We start from the raw sequence: 18,853 nt of genomic DNA on the forward strand, positions 1-18,853 counted from the left end.
CCCGCTGACCCCCAACGAGCCCCGTCCATCCGCACCGGGCCCGGCTCGCCCCGGCCCGGCCCGTGGGCGCAGCGGGGGCGGCGCCGCCCGAGGCCCCTCCCGGCCGGAGCCGCCGTTGCCGCCGTTGCCGCCGTTGCCAAGCGCCCGGAGCCGCCTCAGCCCCGGCCCTGCCGCAGCCCCGGCCCTTGCGGGCCCCTCCGCGACCATGGAGAACCCCACCGCCGCCTTGGTGCTGGCCGATCTGCAGTGGGAGCCCGGCTATGCTGTGCCCGTGGCCAACGCCGAGAACAAGGCGCTGGAGGACGAAGTGAGCGCGGGGAGAGGAGCCCGGCCTTCCCCCGGGCCGGGGAGGGAGGGATGGATGGATGGATGGATGGATGGATGGATGGATGGATGGATGGATGGATGGATGGATGGATGGATGGATGGAAGGAAACCTCACGGGTTCCGGGGAGCTGCCCGGGGATCGGGAGGGCGATGCCCGCATCCCCCGAGCCCCGCAGGAGCAGCGGTGCAAGTTGTCCCTTCCCTCAGCAAACTCCAAGTTTTCTCCTGAAATCCCTCATTTCACTGCTTTGGAGGGATGTCGCAGCTACTTCTTACGTTATTTTTTCATTAATACTTGCAGTGACTGTATTTAGGTAATTGCAGGTAATAAGCAGGTATCCACACACAGTAACTTGACGATTCTGACTCTTAAACAGCTGCACAAGTTGCAGAAGGAAAAAGAGGACCTGCAGAATGAGCTGACCAACTGTGAGGAGCGCATAGAGGCAATGACATCTCATTTGAAAAACGTGAGACAAGAGATAAACTTTTCTCAGGTAAATCAGCCACCCCCTCCAGCAGATCCGTTTAGTCAGACAGAGCTGTAACCTGAGTATCTCTCTGTGCCTGGTGTCCCTATCTATTTTGCCAGCTTTGTTAGAAATTTGTTAGGCCTTTATTCCAGGATTTCCACAGGAAACAAAAGTTAAACTACATACCTCAGTGATATTATTTGATGGTCATTAAGACCATCCAAATTCAAAGTACTGTACCTAGGAAAAAGCCAGAAAGGTGCATTTTAGAATTCTTCCTGAATGGGAACTTTTGTAGGTATTAATAAATAAAAAAATTGGTCAAGAAAAACACCAGTGTAAGGAAAAAAAGATTATAATCTTTATAATGGTGAAGAATTAGTTGTGAAATGCTGGTGAAGACTTAATTCACAGACATGAAAAATGAAGTGAGATGGTCAAGATCTAAGTCTTTACCTACACTCTGAATTAACTGACCAAAAGGGCTAGTTTAGATTTCTAAAGAGTCTTGAGACAAAGATTTACACCTTTCAAATAAAATATCCTGGTGAAAAAGTCTTAAGGAACTTCCCTGCAGCTGAAAAACTTCTTAATTTTTTTGGCCAGATTCAAGCATTAATTTGAATTAAAGGAAAGAAAAGTTAGGCAATATCCAGGTACTGCTGTAGGCCAGCAGGGGAGGTCTCTATCAGCACAGAACAATAAAATATTTTTTTGCTATGCCTCCTGGACCTGATCACCAGTAAAGTTACTGGTGATCAAAAGCATCAAGATTTTGATGTTGAAATGCTAAGTTTCTAAATCTTGGGTGAAAAATCTTAGAATTGAGTTTTTAGGGCTACAAAAGATTGATTTGTGGATACTTGATACAAGGTATACATATGTATATATAAGAATATGTGTATTTGAGATACTAAAATCAAACCCATAAATTTTTTCTGAAAATTCCTTCATTTACATGGTGAAACCACCTCTGACTTGGGATTCAGTTATGTATAAAAGAAACGATTGCTGATGTATGCCATTTGTTTATTGTAAAATACTGAACTTTATTATTCTGCAGTCTCTTTACAAAGCCAAAGAGAATGAAATTGAAACTGAACATCACTTTAAAGCCCTTGCTGAGAGAGAATATGGACGTCTCAAAAACGACATTAAACGACTGAAAGATGAGATAGCTTCCTTGAGAGAAAAGAAAACCACTCAAGAAGTAAGGTTTGAAATTTTGGAAGGGAGCACCTATATTGCAAAATTTTATGGCTTGTCCTCACTTGCACATGGTAGTATAAGTAATGAATAGTTAATTATAATAAAGCTTATAAAGTGTAGTAGATGATCTGGATGGGCTTTTCCCTGTGTAGGCAAGTAGAGTGACACTGAGAATGTTACTGCATAGACTGGTCAAGACTTAGCAAATATTAATTAGATATGAAAGAATTCTGTTTGTAAAGCCAGATACACAGCCACACATCCATCTCACTGTATTTCTAATTCTCACAGGTATTTTCCAAGTGGATTAAAAATCAAATGGTTGTTGGCAAGTCTTCTTCTCTACATAAAATAAACTTGGAACATAATTTCAAGATCAAAGATTTCGTTTAAGTTACAAAGTAGTGTAATGCTATTCAATTACAGGTGGTCTTCTGGGTTTGGAACTGTCTCTTTTTCTTTCTATTCATTATTTAATTATATTTTTTAAAATTTGCTCTTTTTCTTCTTTAAGTCTGTTTGTAATTTCCAGTCTCTCAGAAAGGGTAGCAGGATGAGTATATTCACACTGTTCATCTGGATCTAGATTCTCTCATTTTTGTGTCAGGATGTCTCTTCACAGTCATGTGAAGAGGTCCCATTTGAAAATTGATATGTAGGGTAAGGGTCTAACAACTGGGCCTCAATGAGTGAGGGAGAAACTTTACCTTTGGATGCCTCAGACAGTTTATTATATGAAACAAATATGGGTATATTTTGCCAGAGGTTGACTTTTCTGTTTAAAATTATTTGCATTTTAAATTTGTGGCAACCTACTGGCTTGTTTCTTCTTTAAGACCAGGATGTCCAATAGCATTCCTCAAGTATAATTAATAAAAAAGAAAACTATCAATTCTGTGGACAAGATGTGGGCAGACTTGTTAGCAGTAGCTTGAACTGGTTGCTTCAATTGCTATTCAATGGGTATTAGACATTTGATATCGAACCTTTCATTTTCTCTTCTTTCATTAGAATACTATAAAAAAGAACACTAAGAAGCTGGAAAACTTAAAACAGCAGATGGACTGGGATGAGGAACTTCTGGAGAGCTGGCTAAAGGAATTAAACCGCACAGATAACGACGCCAGTGCAATCCAGAAGTATGCACTGCAAGATGAAGGGAAACTAGGAGTAAGTAGAAATGACAGCAATTTTCAGAAACCAAAGGAAGAACCATTTTAACACTTAAAGACCTTGTTGTGTTATCAAGTCAGATAAAATGAAGACAAGATTTTGTGCAACACTGCTTTGAACCTGGTTTCCATTTAGCACAACAGTGCAATTCCATATTAGGCTCATTTTGAAGTTGAGAGAGCAGGTTTTACAATAATGAGAGACATAATAGTAGACATTAATTTACTTATTCATCTGCATAAGATTTAATTTTTTTGAGAGAGTGCACAAATAGATAATAAAGTCTAGAAAACAGGGCTACTGAATTAAGAGGAGTTAGTTCAAAAATTCACACCAAGTATGAGTGAATAGTGGAGGATTTCCGTTTAGAACTGAATTTATTGATATTGCTGAGAACAAATTACAGCTGCTTCAGTAAAGCATCCTGGAATAGGGGAAAACATAAACATATATGTCTGTATAAAGAGGAAACCAGTCAAAAGTTCAGAGTTTATAAGGGTGAGTTCCCAAGTATATTATTAATATAGAGATAAGTAACCCTGGTTATTACTCTATTTAAATATTCTATATTCTTTATTAATATTATTATTCTTAAGTATTATTTAAATACAGTAAGGAAAAATTTGATTTTGAGTCATTAAATACTTAGCCCAAAAACCTTGATTTACACAAACACTCTCACTGCTGTATGCCAAGGACACCACACACACATTTACACACATCACTTGAGGGTTACTTAGGCATTCCTGAAATTTGGTTCTTATGGCCACTTGTATTGACTGAAAATTTGGGAGGCTACACTGTCAATCTTTTGTTTTCTAAAACACAATGAAATTGATGCCTCAATAATTTAAGCCCTGATTGTAGCAGGGCTTTAAGAATTTATAAAATGTGATCTATCTATTTTCAAATACTTAATTTTCAAATATTTTCATATCCTTTCATTTTAGGCATTAAACCTTCAGATAGAAAAGTTGACCATGGAAGCAAACCAGAAGCGCAGAGCTCTGGATAATGAGCTTACAGAAACCATCACAGCCCAGGTTTGTGCTTAAGGTTCTCAAAGATCCCTTGTTTATATGTGGCATTTTTAACTTCTGAAATCATGGAGGTGCTTTCTTTTAAACAGATGGAGCTTGACAGAGCAGCTGAGGATTTTCGCAGGGTTCATCAAGAAAGGCAAGAAGTCATCAGGCAGTGGGAGAATGCAATTCATCAGATGCAGAAAAGAGATCAGGAGATAGATCAATGTGCTTTGGTAAAACTGCTGTAATTGAACCATTTCTGGGGTTTGGGTTTGACTTGGGGTGTTTTTTTTGTTTTTTATTTAACATCAAAACTACAGTATAATTTTCTGAGTAGCTAATGTTTTACTTAACCTTTCAAAATGCACAATTTTCACTGAGTAGCTATAAATCTGTCAGGTAAAGCAAGCATCATTAATGCTGGTAATTTTCCTGTTTAATTTCATCTGTTTCAAGTCTACCTGAAGTTCTGCTTAGCTTCTTTTTTCCCCAATTCAATCAATAAAGAATTATTTTATTTTCATAAGAGTTTACAGTGTCTTTTTGTTTTTAAATTATTGGAATATTATGGAAGTTTCCTGTCCAAAACCACTGTAGTGTTTGGTGTGATGTATCCATGGAATAAAGTAATTTTAAGAATGATAACTGGGCTGTCTCAGGAAAATAGTAATCATAATAGGAATTGATCTTCTGGTTGTACCCTTTATTAATCTAACACAACTAATGCAAGCCAATCTAAGAAGTTTTTATCCTGACAGCTAATTGCAGAGATAAAACAGGAGATCCGAAACAAAGAAATTTTGCTGAGAGAGAAGACTGCCTTTTTGGTGAATGAAACTGTTAATAACATGGAATATGAAAAGAGAATCCTCACTGCTGAGCGCGAAGCAAACAACCTCCGAAAGGAGTTCCAGGCTCAGGATACTCGAAGGACTCAGCTGCAGGATGAGGTAAGGGGTGACCAAACAGTTCAGGAAAACAGACTGAAACTAGAACTGAGCACCAGATGGAGGAAATACAGGAATAGCATCTCCTTTTCTCTGGTTTTATACTAGGCTCTTAATAATTCAGCAAAATGTTGCTTTTCTCAGCCAAGTCTTGTTTATTGGGATCTGAACCCTCAACTTAATCCTGTCATTGAGAGTGGTGAAAAGATTGGAATGTATTCTCTGTTGTGTGGGTGTAAAATGGATGAGTTCTCTCTTAAATGGTCTAACACTGTTAGATGCCTCAGGAGGCTTCTTTCCTTTAGCAGACATAGACTGCAGTATTGTATAAAGATGAGAGAAATCTCTTCCAGATTCCAAACAATTCCTGTCCTGTGCTCTCAGGGGTGTGAGTTGATGGCCTGGTAGTGAGGTTACAATTCCTGGGGAAAACACCCACTGCTTTCACGTGGCTTTCTAATCAAGAGGCAGTGGGACAGGGCTGCCCTGTGAACAAGCCATGCTTGATGCTGTCCATACTGAATTTGCACTTAAACTTGGGAATGAGCTGCACTGCTTAATTACTTAAATGCCTGTAGAAGTATTTCTAAGAAGTAATTCAAGTTTCATGGCTCTGCTGAGAAGGTATACACTTGTATTACCTGAGTAAGTTTTTTCTTAACAAGAAAATGCTAACACTGGGGTACTCAGCAAGCTTAGTGATTTTTGAAAAACCCTGCATCTGCTGTTGCCTTAACTTTGGGATAGCTTTTCTGTAGCAGGTGGTTTATAGACTGATCTCCTAATTAAACTGTAGGTAGCTCAAACAAGGTGTAGGCTATTAGATTACCCTATAATTCATGCAAGCTTGAGGGTTTGTAGAATTGCTCGGTTTTCATCTCAAGCTGTGAGATTCTTGCTTGAAGTTTTTCACAATTAATGCTCCATGATGGGATAATAGAACAGTCTCCCCTGATTAGAATATCTGTGGAATGCATGTGAGAAACAAGGAGGGAAGGAGACAGTTCAGCCAACAACTTGTGACCCCTAAGAAACCTGCTATACATGCTCCTGATCAGTTTTCTTCATCTGTGAAAGTGAAAACAATTAAACTTATGCGGCTAAGTGATACTGTGAAGATGAAAGAGCTACTGATTGTATTCCTATCCTATTTAATAAATGAATGCTGTCATGTATTTTTTACCAAATTAAATATCTGTGTATTTTTGTCACAGTGATATCTTAATCAAAATAATTTTATGTATCCAGCAAAGTTTGACATAGAAATGTTTATTAGATATATAAGGTTATCCATATTCACAAAGAACCTCAGCCAAGTCAACTGTGCAATATAAAACCATGGTTCCACTTACAGAGATGCTGTTGGATAAGAATTGCAGTCCATAGCACCTCCATAATTCATGTTCTTAATTATTATATTTTTTCCTAGTACTCATACTGTGTAATTTGTCTATTGAATTTACTAGCTGGGCCAATTTACAGTACCTCAGAATTTGCAGCACTCCTCATTTGGAGAGCACTGGTTAAAAGCAATGGAATACTTTCCAATAAATAGGAAAATAAAATTTTAAGTATCTTACCATGTACCAAAGAAAGTAAGAGCTTTCTTGCTCAATTTTGTCATTTATTAGCTGCAGAATTTGAAATCTATTGTGAACAGAACTGCTTCTGATCTAGAGTCTTTGAGAACACAAATCACCAATCTGAAGAAAGAAATTCACGGAAAACAAGCCAGGTAAGAAACAGACCTTTAAAGATAACATTTGTAAGGATTAATAATACAACCAAATCCTTGAGATAGAAAAGAACCTTAAATAATGTTGATGACTGAAACTTCCAACTTTCTGGTTATTTATGCATAGATTTGGCACTGGGTAATTTAGGCAAAATACTCTTGGTAATCCTTGTTTTTAAAGGGTGGGGGAAAAATTATCAGGGCCTTGCTTATCATAGATTGAAGTTTAGACTGAGGCTCGGTCAGATTTGCTGCTTCCTTTTGGCAGCATTGTCCAGGGAACCTACATTTAACCTCTGTTATTTTGTTTAGCTTAAAACTTCTTAATGAAAAAAATGCAAGTCTTTCTGATAAACTGAAGCTTGCAATTGAGGAGACACTCACAGCAGAAGAGAAAGCTTTGAGGTTGGAAGAAATATTGAAAGAAGAAGAAAAAAGTGTTGAGGTAAAATGTTTTTTGTGCTTTCTAGAAATGAAGATTTGTTTGTATTTGCAAGCTTTATATTTTAAAATTATCTCTTTAATTTAAAAATTTTCTATTAAAATGAAATTAAAGTATTGATAGAATGTGTAGCTATTTCATCAAATATTGAAGTGTGCATGTAGATATGTCTGTGCTGAGAAAACTCTTAAAGAAAATAAATGCTCCTAGTAATTCCAACTATATTAGTTCAGGATACTGATACCCATCAATAAGTTTTTTAAAGAGTGAGAATCTTGTCAGGATGACTTTTCAGTATCACTGCCACCAAAAACTTCTTGGCTCTAGTAAAACACCACCAAAATTTATAAACCTGCAAAGAGCTGCGATTTTGGCAAACAGTTTAAAAAATATTTAGAAATCTTTTAATCAGATTTGGCTGGCCTGGTCTGCTCTTCATTATTTTAATTCTACAGCATGATACTCTGATACATCCAACTTGTGGACTGTTAAATAATTACTGGCTCACTTTAAATTCATTTTTGTGATTAAAGATTTTGATCTGGGAAGTGGCATATACAAGCTATAATAAGGTGACTATTTTTTTAACATGCCTAATAATACTTTTAAAAAATTGAAAACCCAGTTCTTAGGTTGCAAATTAAGTAAAATTAAGTATAGGGGAAAAAAAATTCATTATCATCTGCTTAGCTGTAAGGAGCTTTTGAATAAATGCAGTGATGTAATGCAATGTTCTCAACTTTCCTACATTTCAGGAAATCCTTTTACTGTTTTGTCATTTTGCTACTAATTCTCTTAAAGTATTTTCACTGCTTAGCTTCTGACTGAACATGACAGAAATATTCTTTTGCATTTTGCTGGACAACTGAGCATTGGATAAGCTGAAGCTTTCATTGCTCCAGAATGACCAGGTTAAATTAATGTGACAGCAGGTGTCCCACACGACTGACAACAAAGCTGTCCCTCTGCATGCTCTCTCATACCACTGTATGCTCTCTTTTTCTTCTCCATTTTGTGTTTCCTAGAGCATGCATGTGAAATGATGCCTTGCAGTAGAGTGAATGTCATTTTTCAAACTTTTTAACTCCACAGGCATTAATCACACATTTTAAATACACTTTCAGGAACTAGAGATGGGATGTCTTTCCTTTATAGAGAGTTTCTTAAATTACACGCCTTGCTGTTTTGGCTTTTCAGATAATTTGAAAACAAGTAATGATGTAGCATTTCATCAAAATGAAAACCTTCTTTTCTTCCCCTTTAGACAGTTTCCAGGGTGGCAAAAGCCTTAGCAGGGTTTCTTTACCCATGTCTGTGGCAGATAACCTAAGATGACATTGAGCTTGGCAGCTCCACAGCTGCAGGGGAATATTTTAGCTAGGATGAACTGTTCTTGAACAATGTCTGTAATGTATTAGTCAGAAGCCTCCCTTCCATCACCATTAGACACACATGGCTATTTGCTGCATCTGTTAATTTGCTGTGAAGAGATATTTACAGGAACAATGTGGATGAAATGTCACTGTTTTGCTCTTAGTTCTGTGGTACTTCTCCCTGTTCAATTTGTGGCAAAACACTGTTGAACAGTGAGGCTTATTGAATGTCTTATCTCTTTTAACAACCTCACTTCAAGGGAGAGCAACAATTTCTGTTCAAGAAATTAATTCAGATATGGAGTAAGGACCATGAAGTGAAGGTCAAATCATGATCCAGTGTCAGTGGATGAATTTATAATTGTTATTAGCATCAGAAATACAGCTCAGCATTTGGCACATGCTTAAAAATCAGTTTGCTTCCAGAAGAAAGTTCCTTTGTTCAAGCATGATGCAAAGCCTACTGACATGTCCTACAGTCCATAATCATTTCTTATTAAACTTACACTTGCCTTTCACATCTGGAGTTTTGAATTTGGAATTGCACTTACAGCAAGTTCAACTACAAAAAAAATCTGTTGGGTAGAATGGGCAATGTGATTATAAATCCCTTAGAGAAGGCATTAAATTATCTTTCACCATTATTTAAGCCAGCAAGATGGTTAAGTACATATTAAATCCAGAATAAACTCATTGTTACTCAGTGTAGAAAAGTGATTTCTCAGGTGTTTTGCCTATTAATTTAAATGTACATCTGTACCAGACTTGAGCTCAATGTGAGTCATTTGGAACAGGAAAGGAAAACCACATCCCTTGTTTTAGGATGGAAACTGGCATGCTCAATGGCCTGAGCTTTGGAAGGTCTTTGGTTACTTGTGTGGGAGAGGTGGAAGGAGGGAGGGAAAGAATAAAATTGTTTTTCTTATTAGGGTTATAAAAAGAAAATAATCTCAATTTTCATTGTTTTCAGTCCATTTCAGGTTACCTGAAATATTCAGCATTGTTTTTTATCCTGCTAAAAGCTCATTTCCTGAACTGATTTAGGTGTTAATGGCAACTTACCTCTGAGAAAGAGGGAGTGATTTTAGAAAGTGTTATTTTTCAGAATGATTCCATCTTAGATAAACACACATGTACATATATGTGCACACACAGAGTTACAAAATTTAATAAACCATTGAAAAGCTTTGTATTATATTCCTCAAAGATTCACAGATGCTGGAGGCAGTAAGGAGATTTTTTTGAAAAGAATGACAGGAATTTAGTTTTCTGAAAGGCTGAAAAGAAGAACACTCCTATAACTGGGAAAAAAAGTCATGTAATTTTAGTGTAGGATTAGATTTTTAAAAAATGAATAAAAAATACTACTTCCTCTTTAAGTCAAATAGTTTTTTTGCCAACCATTTTGAAGACTTACAAAATTCCATGTTCATATTAATGGATATTTTAATAATATTTTTCTATCTATGATTAATAAAAACAATTTCTCAGAAATGAATTGATGTGATGAATTACTTATTTCTTCTACTTAATGATCAATTTGTCACCAGGAAAAAGAAAATGAAATGAGACAGTTAAAGGACCTACTTTTCAAGAAGACTCAGGAGTTAAAAGCACAGAGTGATAAGGAGAAGATTATTCTGGCAGAAATTGAGGGAGGTCAAAAAACACTTAAAAGTCTCAAGAGTCGACTGTGCAAACTTGACACAGATCTGTTAAAACAACAAGAATTAATATATAACCAGGTAAAATAATAATGTATTTTCATGCTATGATTGTTTCTTGAGTCTACTGATAGCACATTGCTTGAATTCTGTAATCTTGAGCAGTTTTCCATTTTGGAAATGTTATGCAGTATCATTTGAAGTCTGCATTTATTTCTGCTTCTAGATGTACAGATAAAATTGAAATTACTGAAACTTGACAAAGTATATCACCTACATTTTGCACTTGTGTGTTTCATTATTTTTTGGATCTGCTGCTTTTACAACTAATTCCTAAAATCCATTCTTTACTTTGATCCCTCTGAACCACAGACACCTCAGGGTATATTTTTAAAGCAATACAAGAGGTACATGCCAAAATCCTGTTATTTACTAATTGGATTATGTGCATATTTCCTATGCACTTTGAAAATTTGCTTTTATATCAGCATCCACTGGTAGCAACAAGATGGCAACTCCATTGTAAGCCTCCCTACAGCAGCCTGTGCTGAGTGTGCTTTGTTACTCTTCTAGAAGATTACCCCAAACCATCACTGCTCATCAGTCATCTGAGATATTTTGCTAATGAGGTCTAAAAGCCAGAAAACAATAGCTTAATTGGGTGACTGTCTTAAAGCCAACATTTAGATCCAAGTTTATTGCTTATCTCAGACTATTAATTCTCTTCAAATTTATTTTAACAGGATTTTTATATTCAGCAAATACAGAGACGACTGTCACGGTTAGAAGGGGAGATTAATTCAGATGAAAAAGAAGTTTTGGAAGGAAAAGTTGCTGAACTGAAGAAGACTTTAGAAGAAAAGAAAAAGGCATATGATGTTCTACAGTCACTGTACAGGAAACTTCAGGTAACTTCCTTAGAACCTATTTTGACTGTGTTTCATTTAGAACCCTCAGCAAATTAAGTAGATTGGGTCTTAGTAATTAAGAAGTTGGTAGTTGATTAAAGGGTATCAGAACTGTGTGAAACCCATGTGGAAAACTTCATAAATTCCCTGTAACTTCCAAAAAATAGATTATTACTGCCCAGGTGAGACACCTTACCATGAAGACAAGCATTGAATGTTGGAAAGACAAACTGAACATTCATCAACATGTGACTGACTGCTTGCAAATGTCTGAGTTTATCATTAGGCCTCTGCAGAAATAGGAGAGTTCTGTTTTGTAAAGCTATTACTTTTATAGTTTTCATAAATTTGTAAGTACAGTTGCATTTAAGGTTGTCCAAAGTCCCCGTGCAGCACTCGGCATGAGGTCGTGCCATGCAGTTGGCAGAGCAATATATTGGGCACATCATGGTGATGGTTCCTGGTTCCAGGACTTAAATACTTCTCATCTCATTTAAAATTAACTGTAGCTTTTGTTGCAATTTACATTGACTGAAATAAACTCAATATAACTTATTTTGAAACAGAATGATGTCCAAATCACCAAGAGAACAATTGATAAGACAAGAGAAGAAACAAGTGGTTTGATAGAGAAGATAGAAGAACTAACTCTTTTCAATGAGAGATCACTTCAGGAGTTAAAAAAAGCAAAACACATTAAGCAGGTACAGTATTATTTTGCAACTTTACTAACACAGGACACTCTTAGTTTGGGGTTTCATCTGCCTTCCACAGTGCTACATCATTACAAACATTAATACACCTTCTGTAGTTTTCTAATTTACACTTCTTTCCCAGACTTTGAAGTCATCTTCATCACTATCATCTTACTAGGCAAACTGTTGCTTCTCCTCCCTCCACAGCAAGAAGTTTGATGAAGTATCAGTTTAATCCCACATTAGTTATACTACAATGTCCACTAGGTCAGGGAGTGTTGTTATTTTTTCCCATGAGAACCAATAGCTTTAAAATAGAAAATATATTTACTGCTCAAGGATGTCTTTACATAACACTGAGTTTTTACTCTCAAGCTGTGATGCCTAGTAATAAGTTTGGCACAGTATTGTTATTAAACTGTAAGCAGGTTTTTTCTAACAGATGATTTGAATCAGTTTGTATTCCAATTTAAGGAATTAGAAACAATGTGTAAATCCTTTCCTCACATTTTGATAGGCAGAAGAATACAGTTCTCACTCCTCCACTTACTGCACCATTTTTTTTTCTGCAGTAGCCTTCCTAAAGGAAGCACTAACATAGTAGCAAAAAGCAGAGTAAGTAGCAGGGGAAAGAGTTTTGCCTTTTACTTCACTGGTGCACTTCCTCATCAATGAAAGCTCTTTCCCTAAACATGGAACTTTTTTGAGTTTTACAGTTGGGTATATATTAAAGGTAAAATAATGAATAAATATTAACTTAATAAATTATAAATAATTTTAATTAAAACAATGATTTCTTATTTTGATACCATTTGGCACTGATTAGGAGATGATGGTGGAAGATAATCTCTTAAAACTAGAACTGAAGCGCCTTCGAAATACTCTGTGTAATAAAGCAGAGAAAGTCCTAACACTGGAAAAACAACAACTGGAGTTAAAGAAAGTCATAGCAGAAAGAACTGAGGAAATCAGGATCCATAAGGCAATGCTGGATTCCCAGATAAGGCTGCTGGATCAGGAACGGCATCACCTGAGGTAACTGTTCTTACAGAAATGCAACCTGTAACTTTGATCAAGTGCATTTTTTATGGGCACTTACTAAAAAGAGAAGCATTTTACCCAGCTTCACCATTAGAGAAATTGAAGATTAAATAAATCTTGCTCAAAGTTATCTACTGTGACAGCTGAGGCCAGCAAGAGGCCCCATCTGTTGTGACCCCCCAGGCTGCAGCTTTGACCCTTTAGTGAACAGTGATCAGTGGCCTTGCTGTGTGTGAGTGAGGAGCAGAAGTGAGAGGAAGCCTCAGTCACAGACATCTTTTTACAGTAAACACTGTGTGTGTGACTCTGCCTTTTTCAAAATAATCTGGACATGTGAAACCATGTGTCTGGAGATATGCCAAGGTATATGAAACAGAAAAGTTGCTTTTAAAGAGGGCTTGCTTCCAGCTGCTTGATAAAACTGTAATTTCTTTGATTCAAACAGTAAGGCTGGTTTGCTTTGTGGTGTATTTCATTTGGTTGGGCTTTTTCTTCTTTTTAACTAATAAAGTTTCCCTTATGTGTCCTATAAAACAAAATCTTATTAATTTCATATGTACCCTCTTATAAAGCAATGACATAGAAATAATGTTTCCCTCCTGTAATAATCAGTCCAAAGTATCTGGGATGGTTTTAGCCCTGAAATCCCAGTATCTAGATTCAGCCAAAAATGAACATTCAGCAGCTGAGCTGCCCTGCTGCCCACACCCTCACAATGGGAGTTAGAGTGATTTAGTGTGACTGAGAGCACAGCCTGTGGTGACACCACTTCCTTTGGTGTCACCCAGCTCTTGGATACTCCCTCAGAGTCTGATCAGGGGCTGTTCCTGGCTGCTCTCACACTCATCCTGCAGTGGGAATATTAAGGTACCATCAGCTGGGGCAGCTCTGGGAGTGCATTGCCAAACCTGTAAATCTGGGCAAGGACTGTGGCACAGCCTCCTGGGATGCAGTGATCTGGGATGTGAAAACAGATTTGACTCAGTTTAGAACTAAAAAAGGCACATAGGTAACCAGAACAAGGGATGTTTGTGGCTGGGAGAGCACAGAAAACCACCAAGACCTGTAGCAGCACAATTCCTGGTACAGGCTGCTGGAATAACATCAGGAATTTAAACTGCTGCAGCAAGAACTGCCTACAAAACGCTACCAAACATTTTCTCAACCCATTTACTTTCTCCCCAAACAAATCAGTGCTGAATTTCAAGATCGCCTATGGAAAATTGATAAACTGAAACGCAAATATGAAATTTTTACTCTTTCCATGATGCCACCCGAAGGAGAGGAGATGAAAAGTCAGGCCTACTATGTAATTAAGGTATTTTATCAACATCATTCATTATAATTCAATTATTTAAGCTATAGATTTCCCCGGGCTCTTAGACAACCTCTTTGCCTATTGCCTACTTTGAGTCTAATTGTTTTGTTATCTGACACCATTGGTTATTTAAATGATACAGTAATTTAACAAGAATTTATGTGGAGCTTTAATTCTGAGCACTTTGAAAACTTCAGTGCTCATTAATTTACAAATACAGAAGAATTAGTGGTCAAGGTATAATCCACTAAGAACTAGAAAGAACTTTATTGGAATCTCACAGGATCTTAAGTTCTTTCTACCTTTCATTTTACTATATGGGATTTATAGCTTGAAAAATGTCTCCTTTCCTCTTTCACTTACCAATCGCCTATGTATACTTCAGCTTTTCCCTGGAAAAAAAGAGGAAATCAGTCTTTATTCAAAATGCAATACCCTGATTCTTGAATAAGAATCTCTTTGTTTTGATCTCCACAAAATGTAGATGCTGCTGGCAGGACTAAGTGAGCTCAGGCAGAGAGGCAGGTATCCATAATGAAACACCTCGAAGAACTTCAATACTGTAAATAACTCCTCCTTCCAGTTCCCTAGGCACACAAATCTCAGTTCAAGTGGTTTTAACCCCTATATATTGCTGTATAATAAATATTTTCTGTATAATTATCTTAATATTTTCAGTATGTCTGCAGTCACCTAAAATAGTGGGTTTGCTTTCAGGCTGCACAGGAAAAGGAAGCACTTCAGCAAGAAGGTGATGATTTGGATGCAAAGATCTGCAAAGCTGAAAAAGAAATCATGGCTATGGAAAACAGTTTGTGTGTACTTAAAAACTGGAACAGACACTACAAAAACTCTTTAAAGGCAGTCCCTGAGACAAGTATGTGAAATAGAAATTAGATAGAAAAGACAATTCTAAATAATACTTATTATTTAACTTTTGTGCCCTCTGCTGGCTCTGGAACCAGTAGCTCTAAAATGATTCTCCCTCATGAAGTCAGTTACTTTTTCACAGTGAGTTAGAATTAGTAGGAGAGTATTTAAAAACCCCTCAAACCTTGAGGCACTGAAATACTGCCAACACCAATATAGTAATATTCTGAGATGCAGTTATTTTCAAGTGAAAATTGAGTTGTATGCACAACAATAATGCTGCTTCATTGTTTGGGATCACAGGTGAGGATCTTGAGGAAAAATTGAAACTAGAAAAGGACAAAAAGGATGCTGAGGAAAAATACAAATACAAAAAAAGAAAGATCAAGGAACTTCAAGAAAATATCCAGGTAAAATACAAGTAAGGTTCAGTCAGACAAGACTGCAGCATGTAGCTAAATCCATGCAAGTCATCCTAGAGAAAGAATAGGAAATTGTGGAACAATTTTTTTTTCTGCTCTTTTATTAAGATATGATTTTTAAAAAGATTCTACATCCCGTTTCAAAAAGTGATTATTTGAATTTTCTTGAATCACACCAAAACTTCAGGGGTTTAGTCACATTCAGCTGGAAGTTTCACAATCCCACACTGACAGCACTGACAGCTGCTGTTCTGGCAGCCACTAAAGCAGCCACGTGTGCAGCACACAGCACCATGGCACCATCCTGCCCAGCACCACAGAGAAAAATCCACAGTTTGGGACTCTGGCATCTACACCCCAGGATGTTTTTGGAACAGATTCAATGTTATTAGCAATGAGGGTGCCTCAGTTAAACAGGATTAAATTAGCTGACTTGCAATTTAGCAGGCTGAGCACTGAATGCAGGCTAACAAGAGCATGTGGTCTCAGGCTCCATAGCAAGGAATCACTCATGGTTCCCCCCTGGTTATCAAAACGTCACTTGGACCTTAGGAAAGAGCAACACTTAATTCTGGTGTGTGACATTTCAGTTATACTTTTATTAGGCAGAAAAAGCAAAGGCACATGGTCACTCCACATGATTGTTCTAAGCCCTGAGTCACTGCCTACAGTCAATAATCATTCCCTTTGCTTATTCTACCACCACAGGACACAGCTCTTATTTCAGAGATGTTATTTCTTAAGGTAAAGAAAAGGGACACAGATCTTCAGCAGGGACCAAATCCTAGTATATAATGAGGTGTTACAGCAAACCCATTCCTGCCTTTTAATTTTTTAAAGTTGCTTTTATTTATTTATTAAAAAACCCAGTTGCCCTTTTGGAACTGATTTTATTCATTCCAGTCAAAGGTATCCCTCTTCTCCTACAGGAAACAATGTTGGGGTTTTTTTCAGGATAGCTTGCACTGGTAAATTGATAGGGTGCCAAGTAAATAGTTTTTGGCCACTATGAGATATATCTGAAAAGACATACCTGTAACTTCATTACCAGTGAATTTAGAAGGGATGTAAATTACCTGGGAGTTTCTTTGTCCAGGTCTCTATCCACCAAACAGTTGGACTGGCAGAAAGTTTCAAATTAGCATTAGCACTAATTGCTTGAACTACATTTAGAAACAAGTAGTAATGACAACAGACTCTTCCACAAATACAAAAAGTGAAAAGATACCAAACCTACTTTATAAAGTAATATTACTGTTCAAATGAATTTGCAGAGCATGCAACAACACTTTGGTGTAATACAGACACAGCAAGCCCTCCTCAAAGAGCAAAAGAAGGAAAAACAAGCTCTTATTTTCCAGCTGAAGAAAGACATTGAAGAACAGAAGCCAAAACTAAACAGGGTTCTAAAACAGGTTTGTGTGTTTATTGATGAGAACTTTTAACTTTATAGACAGTAGTGTGGGTTAAGTTCTGTGGGTTAAACTGTGATTTTAACTTAGCAGGTTTCTGAAAAAGTGTTGTATTTTCATAAGAATAATGCTTTAAAAATATTTGTGTTAAGTGTTCCAAACTATCCAGAGAAATTGAGTCTCAGAGGGAAGGTGGAACAGAAACACTGGAAGAGAGAGACATTCATCTTCGGGAACTGAAAGCCTTCAACAAAACTGTCAACCAAGTGATAGCTGATGTTCTAGAAGCAAATCCTGATTTACTTGCAGCCTTTCAAATGTACTTTGACAAGGTGAGCTTTCCACTTAACTGCCACCAAAATCTTGAGTGAGAGCTCCAGCCTAGTACTGATTGTCTTTCAAGGACAACTCACAATATGGGAAAGCAGGGAAGTGTTCACCTGCTTCCAGCATCTCTGCAAATGCCAAGCACCATAAATGCTCCTGATATCCCAATCCTATTATACACCAACAGGTCAACTTGTTTTTTCTTTCCAAATTTTCTAGTACAATTTAGAGCTTCCTGTGGCCCTTTCTCCCAGTGGTAGTCAGACTTCTCAGTCCCCACAGAGCTCACTACCTTCTACCAGGTAAGTTCTAACACTCAAGGTTTTTGTAAGATCAAGTTTAAACCAGCAAAATTAGTCCATAACTGAAAGAATTCTTTACTCTTGAAGGTCATCTCAATTTTCTTTTTGCTGAAGACTCTGTAAAAACTTTCTCCTTACCCTGTCCTTCAAATTTACTACATTCTTCTAGCACATGAGGAAGTTTACTTCAGCATCCATCACAGTTTAGAAAACCCAATAATTACAGAATAATTACATTTACTTTTGTTTACTGTGCTCTAACTAAAAAAAAAGTGGTTTGATGTTATAAAAGGACAATTTTGAGCCACATTTTACACTTGGTAGTGTGAACATTCCTTCCTAATTAACTAGAGAAGATATTGATGCTTTTACTGGTACCTTTTTCCCCTGTTCAATGTATGCTCAAATAGAACCTGTCATGCTGACCTAGTTATGATCCAAAATTCTCAGGGGTTCCTGAAGCCATTTAGTGGTGGTGGCTACTGAGATCTTTTAGGGGGTCTCTGGAATGAAGATGGCACTGGGTGGCTTCATTGTGAGCCACCCTTGGCAGCACTGCTTTAGATGCAGGGATTTCTGTACCCTAATTAGTAAATTTTTGTCTTTCAGAGCTCCTAGTAGAAGAACTTCAGCCTCTAGTGAGGTTTCTCCGCCCAAAGTGGTGGAGCTGACCCTGCCCATCCCCACCCCTGAGGAAGCAGCAGCAGCACAGCCAGCCAGCAGGGGCAGCACCTCTGGCATTTCTCAACGCAGGAAGAGTTAAGTCATTTTTTACAGGCCGCTGTCGTTGAGATTTCCTACTTTCTGCAACAAACTAATATCCATGGAGTTACCTGGAAGACTTGCAGCTGAAGTACAATTGTCGTTGTGTGGTTCTGCCACTCACCTTTGCAGATCTCCCTGGACACCATGTAACCTTTTCTTCAGCAACACAACTGCTGCCTCCAAGCACTTGTAAGCAAATCCCCCCCACAGCTCAAACCAAGGGTTCACACTTGAGCTTACCGAGACAATAAATGGTGTTGCAAAACTTGCTCTTCTGCTTCAAGTTGGGGTTTTGGGTTTTTTTCACATTACTCTCAGAGAACATGCAATACACTTGCCTTCAGACACAGCACCATTCCATGGAGTAGACAGCAAATGTAACAGTGCACGAGGATGAAACATCCCAGCAACATTCACAAAAACCC

The 18,853-nt window shown here is 37.6% G+C and overlaps 1 protein-coding gene across 2 annotated transcripts; it reads left to right on the forward strand.

Moving 5' to 3' along the window:
• Positions 1 to 173: 173 nt before the first annotated feature.
• On the forward strand, positions 174 to 18,711 carry CCDC39 (coiled-coil domain 39 molecular ruler complex subunit). Of its 2 annotated transcripts, XM_071437992.1 has the most exons (20): positions 174 to 307; positions 705 to 824; positions 1,864 to 2,010; positions 3,021 to 3,179; positions 4,133 to 4,225; positions 4,312 to 4,440; positions 4,966 to 5,157; positions 6,786 to 6,889; positions 7,202 to 7,334; positions 10,255 to 10,449; positions 11,112 to 11,276; positions 11,843 to 11,980; positions 12,798 to 13,006; positions 14,207 to 14,330; positions 15,048 to 15,207; positions 15,504 to 15,610; positions 16,897 to 17,037; positions 17,187 to 17,366; positions 17,581 to 17,663; positions 18,273 to 18,711. In XM_071437992.1, exons 1-20 carry the CDS (start codon positions 206 to 208, stop codon positions 18,424 to 18,426), a joined length of 2,835 nt encoding a protein of 944 aa, XP_071294093.1. In that variant the 5' UTR covers positions 174 to 205; the 3' UTR covers positions 18,427 to 18,711. The 2 variants fall into 2 exon arrangements, with proteins under 2 accessions (XP_071294093.1, XP_071294094.1); XM_071437993.1 differs by lacking the exon at positions 16,897 to 17,037.
• Positions 18,712 to 18,853: the final 142 nt, after the last annotated feature.

This window comes from Agelaius tricolor, unplaced genomic scaffold, assembly GCF_023055355.1.
Source record: "Agelaius tricolor isolate 1412-34295 unplaced genomic scaffold, bAgeTri1.0.p SCAF_12, whole genome shotgun sequence".
Taxonomy (NCBI): domain Eukaryota; kingdom Metazoa; phylum Chordata; class Aves; order Passeriformes; family Icteridae; genus Agelaius; species Agelaius tricolor.